General features: G+C 51.6%; 1 protein-coding gene across 1 annotated transcript; it reads left to right on the top strand.

The window, feature by feature from the left end:
• Positions 1-2,954: 2,954 nt before the first annotated feature.
• On the top strand, positions 2,955-11,112 carry LOC307188363 (serine protease 40-like; the record flags this gene model as incomplete). Its single annotated transcript, XM_079925366.1, has 5 exons — positions 2,955-3,183; positions 3,957-4,119; positions 5,982-6,256; positions 7,855-8,021; positions 10,795-11,112. The coding sequence occupies 5 exons, from the start codon at positions 2,955-2,957 to the stop codon at positions 11,110-11,112; spliced, it is 1,152 nt and encodes a 383-aa protein (XP_079781492.1).
• Between the last annotated feature and the right edge of the window lie 4,684 nt (positions 11,113-15,796).

The following is a 15,796-nucleotide window of genomic DNA, read 5'->3' as shown; positions in this document are numbered from 1 at the left end:
TTACACTAGCCAAAATATGGAAGCAATCTAAGTGTACATTGACAGATGAATGAATAAAGAAGATGTGGTATATAATATATGCACAATGGAATATTACTTAGCCACATGTAAAACAATATGATTGACCTGGAGGGTATTATGCTTTTGAAGTTATTATGCTTTTGAAGTAAGTCAAAGATAAATATTACATGTTTTCAGTTATATGTGGAATCTAAAAAAATGAAACTAATGAATATAACAAAACAGAAACTGTCATAGATACAGATAACAAACTAGTGGTTACCACTGAGGAGAGGGCTTGGGGGTGGGGCAAGGTAGGGGAAATGGCTTAAGGAGTGCAAACTACTAGGTATAAAATAAATAAAATGCAGAGATGTATTGTAGGACACAGGAAATATAACCAATATTTTATAACTTTAAATGGAGTATAATTATAAAAATATCAAATCACTATGCTTTACACCTGAAACTAATATAACATTGTAAATCAACTATACTGAAAGTTTTAGAAAAGGTAGGGGTGCTGTCCTGTCACAGCACTTTGCAAGCCTGTAGAGACAGGTTACTGTTACTGTGTGGGGCAGTGGTTACTGTCATGGATTCTAATGCCTGCTAGCTGGGCCCAGTCCTGGCACTGACCCTGCCTGCAGGTCACTTTGCCTCTCAGTGATGTTGGTTCCTCGTTTGTGAAGGGGTTATGCACAGTCTATCCCCCCAGGTGGCTGTGAAGCCTCAGGGTGCTTGCTCCTTTCCAGGTGCCCGTAGCCTTCCCGGCACCCCGCCACTTCTCATAGCACTCTCCTCCTCTCCAAACCTACCCAGCTCAAGGTGGCAGCAGCCTGCTTACAGCCACAGGTTGAACACAATCTATCTTCTGCACTTCCCTGGAAACAGATTGGGGTTGGGGCAGGAAGGGTAATGATTGGAGTTCTGATTGACCAGGAGCAGAACACAGAAGGGCAGGCCAGCAGCAGACCTGGGCTTGAGTGCGGGCCCTGCATTCCATGTATAAGGCTTGGTTATCCTTGGATTCAGTTTCCTCACCTGCAAACTGGGGATGCTGATAGTTGTGAAGATCACACCATCAGATGCAGCCTAGATGGTGAGCAAATCCCCTGGACCCCAGCTTCGCCAAAATCCCTTTCATCTCCCAGTGTTCCCTGAAAAGAGTTTTCTCGCAACCCCAGTGGGAGGTTGACTTTGTCCTCAGACCCACCTGCCTGGTGTGTCCTGCATCCTGCCCCTTGTCACCCTTAGCATCTGCAATGTCTCTACTTCCCCACACTCGGTGCCACCTTTGAGCTCAGTCATCATGCATCCCCGCCCCCCTCCCTATTCTGTTCACTTCCTCCAACTTCTCTTCAAATTTTCCAATCTTTTCCTCTATGTCTCTAGACGTATTTGAGACAGTCATATTACCTTTTTCCCAGCTTTTTATTGTGGTGATATATACAAAACATCTCAACAGGAGGCCAAGTTAGAAAAGGAATTATCTCAACAGTCTGTGGATGTGGCTTTGCCTAATGGAGTGAAACCTAGTGAAATCCACAGCAAGGTTCTTGAGAAGTTTATGTCAGTAGAAACACTGCTGTCTTGTACTGAAAGGGACAGAGAAAGTACAAAATGAAAGTTGGACCCTCAGATTTCTACTAGCAGGAAGTAACCTGACAGAACTCTTCCAGTGCAAACATGTGCTACTTTCTGTAAAAAGGGACATGATAAGTGTCCACAATTATTATTTTCTTCATAATTTTTACAGTAAGTCTCTATTATTTCAAGTGAATTTATAATAAAATTTTTAAGCTTTAAAGAACTTGGTGGCCCCAAGACAAGTAGATCTCTGCACCTGCTCCCCAGATTCTTTTTTTTTTTTTTTTTTTTTTTTTTTTTTTTTTGCGGTACGCGGACCTCTCACTGTTGTGGCCTCTCCCGTTTCGGAGCACAGCCTCCAGATGCGGAGGCTCAGCGGCCATGGCTCACGGGACCAGCCGTTCCGCAGCATGTAGGATCTTCCCGGACCGGGGCACGAACCCGTGTCCCCTGCATCGCGGACTCTCAACCACTGCGCCACGAGGGAAGCCCCAACTCCCTAGATTCTTAATGTTTACATAGAGGTCTTAACTGGGTTCAGTCATGTAAACTGTCCAGATGGTCTCACCAACACCTTCCTCTCTCAGGGCTGCATCCTTGGAGCAGCACCCACGGTGGGCAAAACCTACATTCCAAGGGCGGGGGAGGGGTGAGGAGCCTCCAATTGCCCAGGTCCGGCTCCAGGGTCAACCTGCAATTACCTCCTCTTGATGACCTCCTCCAACAGATGAGACTTCGAATTTTAAGTTTAACGGGATGAGACTCCTGGGGACCTTGACGCATAGTGAATGATTTAGCATTTGAGAAGGACATGAGCCATTAGAGGTCAGTGGCTGGACCCCCTAATGACCCATACTCTTGTATAATTCCCTCCTGTTGAGTGTGGGAAAGACCTGTGAGTATCCACCCCATGATTATGTCATGTTGTACAGTACAACATGTGAGTCTGAGAAAGGGATGTTACCCTTAGTGGCCCTGACCTGATCACATGGGGAGTGGGGGCAGAGGAACAGATGAGTGCAAAGTGCACTGGATCTTGAAAGCAAGTTGGACACATTTGGTGACACTTATACAAGCACCTGACCTCTGAGCATTGGTATTTATTCCTTGGCATAGTGCCATAGCTGCCCTGATGTCTCCCCGCAAACTGGGGTCCCTGGACGCAGGGATCCTATGTGCCCTATGCTTCCCACATCAGCCTGGGGGCTCCCAGCGATTACTGCCTTCTACGGACCATGGCTGCGAGAGCTCCGGACACACGTGGCACGCTGCTTCTCCAATGGCACGCGCGTGTGTGTGCGCGAGCGGCAGGTGGTCAGGTCCAGGTCAGGGGTGTGGCCCACAAAAGGAGGCGGTTTCCCAGCATGCCCCAGGGCCCGCGCGAGCCGCTGTCCGCTCAGTCAGGTCGCAGATGCAGGACTGGCTACATGGAGATCAAGGGGGGCTCAGGTCCAGGCTGGCGGGGAGCCTGCACCCTGGCTGTCATCCTGCTGTACCTACACTCACTCCTGCTGCACACTGAGGTGGCTGGGACCACCACAGCCGGACCGTCACAGCCAGCCACAGCTGGACCACCACTGCGCGCTGAAGAGGGTGAGTGGGCAGGCGGGCAAGAGGGTCAAGGTCGCTTTCCCCTCATATGTCCCTCCCCTCCCCATACTGCCCCCCCACCCCGACGGTAGACAGGTAGGACCTCTACCTGCCCAGCGGGTTCAGGAGTCCCTGGGTCCCTGGGGGTCATGGGAGGTGGGGGAAGGGAGGGCCATCTTCCCTGCCGGCTCTTCCCGCTAGATCTCAAGCGTCCTCAGTCCAAGGACTGGAGTCCTGACCAGGCCGGTACCTGTCGGGCCCCGCACCCTCTTCATTTGGGGAATGAGGAAGTACTGCTTTCAGAGGGGAATTGTCAGAGTATGTTCCATTTGGCCTCAGTCTCTCTAGAATATCGGGCTGGAGGAGAAGGACGTAGCCACTTCATCTCAGTGGCATCACTCTGGAAGGCCTCAGTTTCTGGGACTTCAAACAGCGGTGTGCTAGTCACGTGAACTAGGTCTGGGAAAGTGTCTGGAGCAACACCACCTCCCAGCCCGGACCTCTGCTCCCGGCTGGTGTGCTGAGACCCTCTGCAGCTGCCTCCCTTCCCGCCCCTCCAGAGCCGCAGGCTGCTTCCTTAGCGCTGCCATCAACAGCGAAGCCAGGTGGCCCTTTGTCATGTGGGCCATGTCATTTCACCCGGGGCCGTGGATTTCCCAGCTGTGAAGTGGGAGGATGGGCTGTGGTGGCGCTGGGCCCTACGGATGCTGACATTTAGAGGCACCGAGGTTGACATCCATAACACTGATGCCTGATGGCTTGGACTGTCTCCACAGTGTGCGGGCGGCCTGCCGTAACTGGGAGGATCTTTGGTGGCCGGGACGCACCTGAGAAGCGGTGGCCATGGCAGGTCAGCCTGCTCTATAATGGTCAACACATCTGTGGAGCCGCCCTCATCAGTGCCTACTGGGTGGCCTCAGCTGCCCACTGTTTCCAACTGTACGTCTTCCCCACAGCCCGCTGCTGGGTGGGATGCGGAGGGAGCACAAACGGGCAGAACAGAAGGGGATGAAGGTTGTCCCAGCCTTTTTTTTCCCAGGCTTTGTTCAGGCTTTGCTGCCACCAGGTGTCTCTGTGTGTACTGTTGCCCCTGCCTTTGACTCAGCAGTTCCCTCTCCCTGGAAGGCCATCCTTGCTCCCCACTGGACTCCAGTCTCCTGACTGTCGGGTCACATATCCCAGGACAGGGGCTATCTGCCTCATCTCTCCCTCCAGGGATGCCTCCTCACACTTTGGTAAGCTGTGTGTACTTTACTTTTAAATAGCTAAATGGAAATTAACTCTAACTGTGATGATCAATAAATACTGGAAAATAGACTTTAGTTCCATTGAAAGCGCTTCCAGTCTACTCTTTATCTTCCCTAAACTTAAGGAATTAAATCTTGTTCCCACTCAAGGTGGGCTCTGGTTTCTACATCTTGCCCAGCTCTAGAGGGTCCACAAGATCTCAGCTTTACCTTCCTCTTGTGCAAATGGCGGTGGGTGTGTAGTGTCTCTGGCCACATGCTTCAGGCTTTGTGTTGGAACCATAGTCCCAGGGCCCCCACTTCCCAGGGCTGGGGGCATCCATCAGGCCCTGGTGTGGACAAGCATTTTGCCCCCTTCAAGCCAGGCTATCCACAGGCCATCTCCAGCACAACTGCTGGAGGCTTCCCTGGGTCCTGACCACTTGCACAGTCTGACATGTTTCTCTCTGGAGGCATCCTGGGACCCAGCTCTTCTTGTCACTTCTGTTGAAGCATGTGCCAAAGAGGAGCTGTGGTCACCACCGTCCCAACAGGCCAGAGCGAGGCATAAAGCAGATGGCCTCTGTCCGGGGAGATGGGACACGGCAGTCAAGAGAGTGGGCTGCCCCTCAGGTGCATCCTGGGCTTGCTCTGTGCCCAGAGTGGGTGGGGAGAGTGTCACCCTCCAAGTCAGGAGGATAGAGCTGCTGGCATCAGCTGGATTTGAGATCCCACTTGGGTTCTATTCATTCATTCAGTACCCACAGGTGCCAGGCCCCATGTGAGGCCCACTGTGAGGGACATGGAAATGCAGGACCCACCTTGAAGTTTCTTATCCTACCAGGAAAGTGAGACACAAGCCCAAATACTGTGATGCAGGATGGGAGGCCACCATGTGCAAGAGGGTAGACCCTAAGCCATTATTAGAGGAAGCGCTATGGGTCCCACCAGAGGAGGGGCTTGGAGCTGGAGGGGTCTTGTGGGAGGAGTCTGGGTAGGGAGACAGCCCAAGCAGGACATGTGGGTGGAAAGTTGCTCATGTTCCAGTAGCAAGGAGAAGTTTAGTTCCATGCACTCCTCCACTTGCTCCACAAAGGCTTGTTGAGTGCCTGTCAACAGGGGAGGACCAGCTTTTAGAGAAATCAGCGTGTGAAGACTGGACAGGAGGGGGATGCATCATTCTGGGCTGGGAAGTGGGGTCTTTGAGAATCACCCCAGGCCCTGAGAACTTCCAAGGGTTCTGGTCAGAGCTGGAAATGAGCCAAGTCTCTGCTCATCTAAACTGAAAGGGTACAGTTTGATGTACCCCCAACGTTTCCTTCCAGCATGAAGATGCTGTGCTCCTTTGATTCTGGTGCGTGCTGGGAAAGCCATCAGAAACTTTCCAAGGGCAAATGTGCTGAGGCTATGGGCAGCAATCAAGCCTCCCTCAGTATTAGGAAGGGAGGAGAGAGGATGGTTTTGAATAATGGTGGGGTCTCACCAGGAGGAGGGGGTGGGAGGGAGGCAGCCAGGGCGAGGATGCTGGCCCAGCACCCAGAGGACATGGGTGATAACGCAGCTTTCCCACAACAGGTCCCATGATCCATCTGCCTACAGAATCCTGCTAGGGTACCATCGGCTAAGAACTCCTACCTCACACAGTGGGCAGGCATCGGTGTACCGAGTCATCGTCAACACGGACTTTAACAAGCACTACTACATGGGGAGTGACATCACCCTGTTGCAGCTGTATCGGCCCGTGGTCTTTTCCGACTACATCCGCCCCGTCTGCCTCCCGGGACCTAACACACAGTTGCCCCCTCATACCTCCTGTTGGATAACTGGCTGGGGGATGGTCACCGAGGAACGTAAGTGGGGGCAGGGCAGGTGAGGAGAGCAAGGGCTGAGGAAGAAGGGGGAGAGCAGTGACCATTGTGGAGCCCTTCCAGACCTGAGAGCATGTCTGCTATCAGTTCAAGTTTCCTTCGGTCCATGGTTCAAAACAGTCTGAGTATCTCTAACTTTTGGAATCAGGCACCTGAGCCCTTTGACTCAGCCATTCAGGATTCCACCCTGACTCCCAGGCCCTGTTTGGGCCAGGCCCCTTCAGGACACCTCCTGAGCTGCCACTGCTGTAGAAGGTACTTGGGGCAGCAGTAAGGAAATGAAGGTAGGCCTGCTCTCTGGCCTGAGAGGTGACGATGGGGCATTTATGGCTTAAGAACATTTACATCTGTGAACCTCATTTCCCTCATCCCTTCACTCAAGTGAAACTTGCCCTTTCTGCCAGCTTGCTGGGCTTGAATACATTTAGACCGAGAGAGGAGAAATGTTGGGCAAAGATTTTTGCTCTAGGGTGAATGCTTTTGATTTAGAAAAATAATAACATTGAGTAAAAAAAAAAAGGAGAATGTCAATTTGGCATGATGAGTAGGTCCTGATTTGGCAGAGTATCTCAGTGGAGGCCTTTGGGGCAGGACTTTCTTTGCTATGCGAGCCAGCATCCCTGCTCCTGGCCACAGATGTCAGTCACAACGCCTTGTCATGAGAACAGCCAACTCTCCAACATTTCCAAAGACACTCTCCTGGGATGGACTGTCACTTGTTAAGAACCACTGGCAGAGCAAGGAGGATTCTCCAAGACAGGTTGGAGGGTAGGAGTTGGGGCATGAAGGGAAGTCACAGGCTGAAGCAGCCACCAGGACAGGGAGCATATGACAGCAAAGGGAGTCTCAGCCGGCAGCTGTCCTTCCCCCTCCGTATCCTCCCCTGACCACAGTTGCTGAGCCTGGGCCAGCCCAGCGACATGTGAGGCACACACAGCAAGCACTGCATAGGAGCGAGCTGTCACCGTAACACGGTGCTGCCGTGGGAAGATGCCTCCGATCTGTGAGCGAGATCTAGAAATAGAACCCACGTGGGCAGTGCCCCAGACCAGGTGCTGCTCAGCGGCAAGGCCATGCCTTGTTTGTCACGCCACCTAACCCTACTGGGCATTGTTACCGACATCATTGCCATACTTTGGCCAAGCCAGGACTTCCAGCGTTCACCCACCGTGCCTCCGCTTCTGTCTCCACATAGCAGCCAGATTCGTTGTTTTTTAAATATAACCCTTCAGTGGTTTCCCAGTGTGCTCAGAATGAAATCCGAGCTCCACATCCTGGTGAGGATGCCCTGCTTGCTCTGGACCCTGCTATGATGTTGCCTCATCTTTTTCATCTGCCACCCCCACCCCACTGCAGCCACGATGACCTCCTTCCTCGTCCTCTCCACCATGGGCCCCTCACCTTTGCTCTCTCGTCTGCCCTGGATGTCTTTCCGCCTCACCTTTGCACATCTCTGACGGCTTCCCCAGTCCTGGCAGCTAGAACTGATGGCATCTCTATTAGCAGGAAGGTTAGGGAGGGAGCTGGTTTCTCTCCCAGGGTACACCCCACATTTGAACCTCTCTCCCCCCAACACACAGGGTTCCTGTCTGCTCCCTACACGCTGCAGGAGGGAGAGGTTGGTGTCATGGACAATCAGGTTTGTGCATCGTATTTCCAGGGGCCAGATCCCGACAACAATACCTATTCTATACACGATGACATGCTGTGTGCCGGGGACCTCAACACAGGAAAGTCCATCTGCCGAGTAAGTGACGTGGGCTGCCTCTCCTCTCCTGCGGCATCTGTCACCTCTCCTCTGTGTCTTCTCTGAACCCTGCCCCAGCCCCTGACTTCCTCTTCCTGGGCCCACCCCATCCTGAAGCATCAGAGCTGAAGCACAGAAGCCCCCAAAGGGTGCTGGTCTATCCCATCCAGTTTCTTTATAACTTTTAGGAGCTTTGTTGAAGGACAGCATACATAGAAAAAGGCATACTTTACAAGTGTATTGTTGGATGTGTTTTTTTAGACCTTGACACATTCATGTAACAGGCATCCGAATGGTCTTATACCTCCTTCCTGTCACCGCAGAGTAACCTTAACCTGGCTGCTAAGGCCCTGTGGGTTCATGTCAGGACTTACATAAATGGAATCTCACACGACACACCCTCAGCTGGTCCCCTTCAGTCAGGTCTGTGAGGTCTGTCCATCTTGTGTGGAGTTTTGGTTGTGTGTCATATTGTTGTACAGCATTACCTGGTTATTGTTGTGTGAATATACTGTAATTTTCCTTTTCCATTCTAGTGTTGGTGGCATTTGGGTAGTTCCTGCTTGAGGCCATTGCAGATGCCATTGCTGTGAACATCCTTGTGCATGTGTTTTAGTGTACGTGGGTTCACAGCTTGTTTGGGTATAACCCTGGGACTAGAATTACTGTACCATAAAACGTGCACATGCTCATCTCTCCTAGATACCGGAGAGCAGCCTTCCAACCTGCTCGGACCCATTTGCACTCCCACCAGCAATGGCTTCTCCGCGTGGCTGCCAGGACTTCACACTGTCCACCATTTTCATTTTAACCATTGCATGCATTTTTCGTTTGCATTTGAATAATGAAGGCAAGCACATTTTCATATGGGCATTGCCTTTTCTGTTGTGTCTATCCACGGTGTTTTTGCCCTTATTTCAAATTGAATTGTGGGCTGTGAGTCCAATACTGCGTGTGTGCACTGTCAATGCCTTCTCCCACTCTGTGCAGTGCTTCTATTTTACGGTGGGGAAACCGAGGCCTAGAAAGGGAAGTGGACAGCCCAAGGAAAGAAAGCGTGATCATGGTCAACCTTGGGGGAACAATGTCCTCCTCTGGAGTTGTGGCCCCACAAGCTTCCTCACACAGCCTCCTCTCCCTCTCCTGCACCTTCTTTCTAGCACTTTCTGTCTCCTAGAAACATGCTGCCATCTGAAAACATACCACATGACCCTTCTCACCTCTGCCCACTGCCCTAACTCTCTGCCTGCCTTCCCAACAGGGCTGGCCCCAGGGTGTCTGCACTTGCCCTCTCTTGCTTCCTCACTTCTCTTTCTTGCCTAAGCTCACTCCATCAGACTTCTGCCCCTGCCATTCCTCCAGACCGCTCTTATCAAGATAACCAAAGGCCTCGGTCTCACCAGGGCTGCTGGTGGGCACCCTCCCAACCCCACTCAGCAGTGCACCCTCCAGCACCTTTCATCAGACTCGGAGGGTGGTCCCTCCTGTGTTTCCTGCTCTCTTCCTCCTTCTCCTGACACCAGCACACCAAGGACCACCCCTCGGCACTCATCCTGCTTTTCTTGTCTTGCTCCGTTCTTTCCTTAGATGGAGAGGAAGGGCCATACATGGCAAACCCTGTGCCTTACCGTTTCTTGCCTGTCTTTGTTACCCTTGCTGCCACAATCGTGTCCTGACAGGTCTCCCTGCAGCACTTCATGTCCTCCCACTGGCTGTGTTCCACCCAGCCCCAGAACCACCCTGCCATCCTTTTAGAATTCGATTCAGGTCACATCACTTCCCTGCTGAGTGTCCTTAAGTGCTCCCTTCAACCCCAGCCCCTGGCTGATGAGAGCTGGGTGCTGGCCTTGCTAGTCCCTGGCCTCAGCCATGCCAAGCATGTTGACCACCTCTGCCTGCATCTTCCAGAGTCAGGCCTTGCTCATCCCTTCCCTTCTTTTTGTCAGAGAAGCCTTCTGAAGGCCCTCCTCTGGGCATCTCTGTTCCACATCTGGAGTCTGCAGATGTGTGGGATGCATTGTCTGTGTTGTGTTGCATGTCACCTCATCATCTCCCACACGCAGAGCGTGCTCAGGCATGCTCATTCAACAGGAGGCTGGAGGGGTGCTGTGTTTCCTTGGTCCCCGCCTTTTGCCCTGTGGGATGGAAGCGTTATGCCCCATGGTGGGAGGTGCCTTCCTGCCTTGGCATCCCACACTCAAAGTTCCTCACATTCTTCTGGGAGCCCCTTGGGATTCCCTGCAATTCCAGCCACCCCACCAGCCTGGACACGGGCGTCACTTCTTTTCCTCTGAGCACATCCAACAGCTTGGTATTTTCTAAAGACGCTTAATCAAGAAATCGAGGAAAAACTAGAGTCCTTAATAGTCAAAAACGAAGTCCCAGGTAGGATGCAGTACTAGGCAGAGGATTTAGCTAGAGGTCTCCAAGCCTGCCATGGCCGTTCTGGAGGACACCGGGGGGCGCCTTCTCCCACATGGGGCTGGAAGGGCAGAGGCCTGGCATCCAGATCCTGGGGTCCCCCTGTGTATTCTTGTAGATGTGAAATGGGCTCCAAGTCCCCACCCTTGAGACTTTGATCCAGGAGGTCTGCAGTGGGACCCTGTGTCTGGACCTTTCAAAGTGCCCGGGGGATTCTGATGAGAATAACTCACTCATATCCCCACCTTGCCACAAGAGCTCCTCAAGTCCACTCTGGTGTCTTCACACTGTCTGAGCAATGCATGTTCTTCTCCATCTTGGTCCCCATGACTCATGCCCTCTCTTTCCTCAGGGAGATTCTGGGGGTCCCCTCGTCTGCCAGCTGAATAATACCTGGTTTCTGATTGGGCTGTCCAGCTGGAGTATGCCCTGCCAGGAGCCCATAAGACCCAGCGTCTTCACCAAGGTCTCCTACTTCACCCAATGGATCTCCGAGAAGCAGGCTGCCTCACCCAACCCTGATCCTTCCTCCATTCCTCCTGAGAGCAAAGCTTCTGTGCCCAGCTTTTCTTCTCTGGGCCGTGTCCACAAGCCCAGGAGCTTCCTAACCCTGGTGACTTCACAGAACTTCCTCCTGCTGCTGAGTTTCCTCTGGACACAGTGGCTGTGACAGATGCATGGGGCCCTCCTGGCCCTCTCCCTGGAAGCCTGTCTGCATTAGTGCCAACGTGTTCTACTTGAATATGTTCAGCTCTGAGCCCTCCTGTCCATCTGAAGTCTGCTCCAGGCCTGATAAAATAAAAATAATGGAAGAAACTTCCTGCTCCTGTTTCTGACTCATCAGAGCCATCTCGCATCCCTACCCCAGCTGTGCTTTGAGCTCCTCCCTGGATGGGGGTGGGGAAGGACAGGGACACTGAGAAGCTGGCTGGCCATCTGGAGCTGAACCCTCCTCAGTGAGTCTCCCAGAAGAGCTGGCATGGCTCAGGGCCAAAGCATCACTTCATGGAGGAAGTGGCATGCCCTAGGGCGTGCAGGGCAGTGGTGGCCAACATAATCGTCATCCTAGCGATGGATGATTTGCCCTGAGCTGAGGATGGAGAAGGCTCTTCCAGGCCCACAGGCCACTGAGGCTCTGCTGGAAAGGCTTGATGTGAAGTAGAGAGCAAAGGCCCCTGGCCAGGAGGCTCATGTCGGCCATCCTCAGAGCTCTGTTCGAGGGCTCAGCTCCAAGCCTGTTCCCCGTGTACCCACAGCCCTGTCTTCTGCCAGTCTCCAGGGCACCCTCCCCTGCACCCCTGTGGGCTTGCCACATCCTGCAGTGGTTGAGGTTGGGCTGGCCTAGGACTTGCTGGCCCAGCACTGAGCCCATAAGCCGTGTCCTGAGCTACCCCTGGCAAACATGCCTGGGTCACAGAATCTTAACTAGTTAGCAGATCTCTCAGAAGAGTCCTGCAACCACAGTCCCCAGTCTGGACCCCTGATGGTCAGGGAGCAGCCCTGAGTCATTGCAGGTCCAGTCCACTGTGTCCAAAGTGCCATCAGGTGTTCTGTGAAAATTCCTTCCAAACCTGTTGTCACCCAGATAGCCCTGTCACCTCGCCAGCAAGTGAGAACAGGTGAAGTCACATACACGTGGTCACCAGAATCTTGCTTCCACTCACGCAGAGATTTCCCTCCCAGTTCAGTAGTGCCTGGAAGTGAGAAAGCCCTCCCTTGGCAGTGGGCTCAGTTATGGGCTCCCCAGCAGGGCTGCTGGGCCTGGGACGCGAGCAAGCGCTTGGTCAGTACAAATCTGCAGCCTCAGCCACCCGTGGTCCCTGGAACTGTCACTTTCCTTCAACGCACAGTGGCCTCATGCTGGCTGTGCTGGATTTCTCTCATATGGTGACTTCTGCTCCGTCCATCAACAGCATGTTTCTACGTGGAGCATGGAGGGATGTGACTGCTTGCTTCTCCGTGAAGCTCCCTGGGCCCCCAACTCAGTGGATACAGATACATTTCCCAGACACTCTGGAGACCTGACAAGGCACAGCTCCAACCCCAGCCCACTTCCCTATTACCTGGAATCAGCTTCAGTGCTCAGTATCATTATCCAGGTTCGGTTTCTTTTTACAGATCTGGACACAGGCCTAGCCTGGGTAAGTAACCTGTTTGAGGTCCGTGAGTAGTCACTAGTGGAACAGGAATTCCAGCTCGGACGTCTTGAGAGTGCTCTGAAACCTCTGTTCTCCTCTCTAGTGCAGGCCCCTCACAGACTCTTCAGGCCCTGTCTGAATTCCTCCTTCAGGACTGACTTGTCCCAAATGTGGCCCAGAATTCCCTCTGGTCAGTGGCGATGAAAGATCCCAGATAACAAGATGGAGGGCAGAGTGCAGAGCAGATCTGCAGGGCCAATGGGTCTGGGGCTGGGGGACAGGCCGGGAGTGGCCCCTGCAGGGGGTTTCACCAGACCTGCCATCGGGAGCTTCCCACCTCAGAATCAACCCTGGATGATCTTGGGAGGTGACAAGAGAAAATGTAGATTTCAGAAACCCAAATCAGTGAGAAAACCTGGAGACACTGGAGTGGTCTGTAGCTGGGGGAAGAAGGGAAGGTAGTGAGAGAATGGGCTTGAAGAGCCCCTTTACATGTTCTGCTCTTGCCCCACCCCACCCCACATCCTCATGATAAATGCCGCCTCTCCTTCTCTGGTGCCAGTGTGTTTCAGGGTGGCCGTGTCAACCAGTGTGTAGGTCCCACCAGCCACCTTCGAGCACTTGTCCTCCATCCCCCTACTTCTACGCAGCCCCGAGGGCAGGGGGATTGTTCCTAGGGAGACTTGATCCTTCTACTGTGATTTCTTCTAAGGCTTTAAAGTTGAAGCCCCGACTACAGGAGCTGCCTGGTGGGGTCAGTATGGAGGAAAGATTAACAGTGGCCCTTTGGTGCCTGGGGCCTTCTGCTCTGGGGACACTCTCCCTTCTCCTTGAACTCATCAGGACCTTACCCTTCTCTGGTGCACTGTACCAAACAGAGCGACAGAGTATCTGCTAACCATGATGAACACGAGCACACATGCCCACATAACTACACACTGAGTGTGACTGTCACAGGAGAAATACAACAGACTGCATGTTATAGATGACAGTAAGTCCCCTACATATGAAACTTCAAGTTGCAAACTTTCAAAGATGCAGACATGCGTTCACATGTCCAATCATGTAAGTTAGTTCACGTATCTGGCGTTATGTTGTCACTTGCGTGCATCTTCTACAAGTGGTTGTACTTTTGTGCACTTTACTTTACCAGAGAAAGAACGAAGAGAGACAAGAGGAAGAAGAAGCAACTGAAGAACCGAATAGATTCACAACGCAGGAAATGGCAAGGGGATTTTCTTTATTTGAGGAAGCACTGTTACTTTTTGTGGCACAGGACCGGAACATAGAATGGTACACAAAGGTTGCAGCAGCCGTTCAGAATGCAATCCAGTGGTACCGTGTCATCTGTGATGAGAAAAAAAAAAAAAAAAAAGCTACTACCCAGACATCACTGGATCGTTTTTTTAAGAGGGTAGATAGAATTGAATCCAGCAAGGAACCAGAACCTGTGCCATCCGCGTCAGGCGTGAGTGACATTGCAGCCTGCCCTCCATCTCCTATTGCTGACCGTCCTTCAGCTCTACCATCTCCCACCTCCTCTCCCTCCTCCAGTCAGTAACTCTTCCTGCCTGTTCACTTGATTCCAGCCCCTGTGTGCCAGCAGTTGTACTGTACTACCACACTTTCCAAGGTACTGTACTGTAAGATTAAAAATGTTCTCTTTATTATTACTTTGTGTTTGTTTCTTACATATTATTTGTGTGAAAAGTATTATAAACCTATTACAGTACAGTACTATAGAGCCGATTGTGTTAGTTGGGTACCTAGGCTAACTTCGTCGGACTAAAAGAACAAATTGGGGGTTTCCCTGGTGGCACAGTGGTTGAGAGTCCGCCTGCCGATGCAGGGGACACGGGTTAGCGCCCCGGTCTGGGAAGATCCCACATGCCGCGGAGCGGCTGGGCCCGTGAGCCATGGCCGCTGAGCCTGCGCGTCCAGAGCCTGTGCTCCGCGGCGGGAGAGGCCACAGCAGTGAGAGGCCAGCGTACCGCAAAAAAAAAAAAAAAAAAAGAACAAATTGGACTTACTAATGTGCTTTCAGAACGGAACTCATTCATACGTATAGGGGACTTACTGTGTTTGAAATAAAGTTGTTGGAAAAGACAGATCAAAACATTTTAATAAGCTAATTAATATCCTTATAGATATAGGAAAATATTATTAGCAATAAGACCCAAGACAAAGAAAACACAGAAAAGAACAAAGTCAAAATATTACATAGGAATAATATAGTAGTTGAATTAAAGAGCACACTAGATTGAGTGAATAATAGGATAAACACAGATGAGAGAGAAATGTAACCATTACCTTGTATGGACATTACAAAGTATGGACCTCGGAGCTGGCACAGTAAGGGAGGATAATTTGTAAAGTGTTTATTTACAAAAGAACTAACTACCAAAGTATGGTTGGGGTACAAGGAAAAGAGAAGGCCCAGTTCAGGTGCCTGGTCCAAGCAGCAGCAACAGAGATTTTGCCAGTTCTAGGCTCTAAGAGTTTGGGTGGGAAAACCACGGAGAGGCTTCCTTGAGAGAAGGGGAGACCTGCAGCTGAGGGACATAGCGAGCCTAGGAAACCTCACACGAGGAGGTTTTATGGAAATAAATGCCCTGACCACTTTATTTCTTCCCTCAAATCTTCAGCTAAGGCTCCCCACTGGCTGACCGCAACTGCCTCCAGAGGGAATAGGAGCCTGTCCACACCTTCCCACTTCCCACCCCACCCCACAGACAAGAAGGAGGGTATGAGAGTTTGCCTGGAGGGACACAGATCACCCCAAGATCAGCGGGAGGGGTGAGAGGGCCCCTGGAGGGACAATTGGGAGACAACTGCCACAGGTGGTCTAGATTATTTGGATTGACTCTTCCGCTTAAAAAAAAAAAAAGAAGGAAAGAAATTAAAAGTTTGAATCAATTTATTAAAAAAAAACTTCATGAAGAGGTAGAAAGAGAGTGGAGAGCTGCCGGACCAAATTCTGGAGGAAAGCCTACGATCAGAATATCTGAGACCCAAAGTTGTTTTTGCTACAAGCGTATTCTAATATATAGGTCAAAACTGGGCCTCAGCAGACATCTGCCAAGGCAACAGGAAGGAAGCTGTATTAGTCAGGGCTTTCCAGAGAAGCAGCTGCATGTTTATCTATCTATCTATCTATAGAGAAAGAGCGGTGTTGAGGAATTGGCTCATTATAGAGACTAAAAATCCAAAATTTGC

Source organism: Stenella coeruleoalba (assembly GCF_951394435.1).
Source record: "Stenella coeruleoalba genome assembly, chromosome: 6".
In the NCBI taxonomy this organism is placed as follows: domain Eukaryota; kingdom Metazoa; phylum Chordata; class Mammalia; order Artiodactyla; family Delphinidae; genus Stenella; species Stenella coeruleoalba.
Note: the sequence above shows the minus strand (reverse complement) of the source record. Positions and strands in the feature narration are given on the sequence as shown.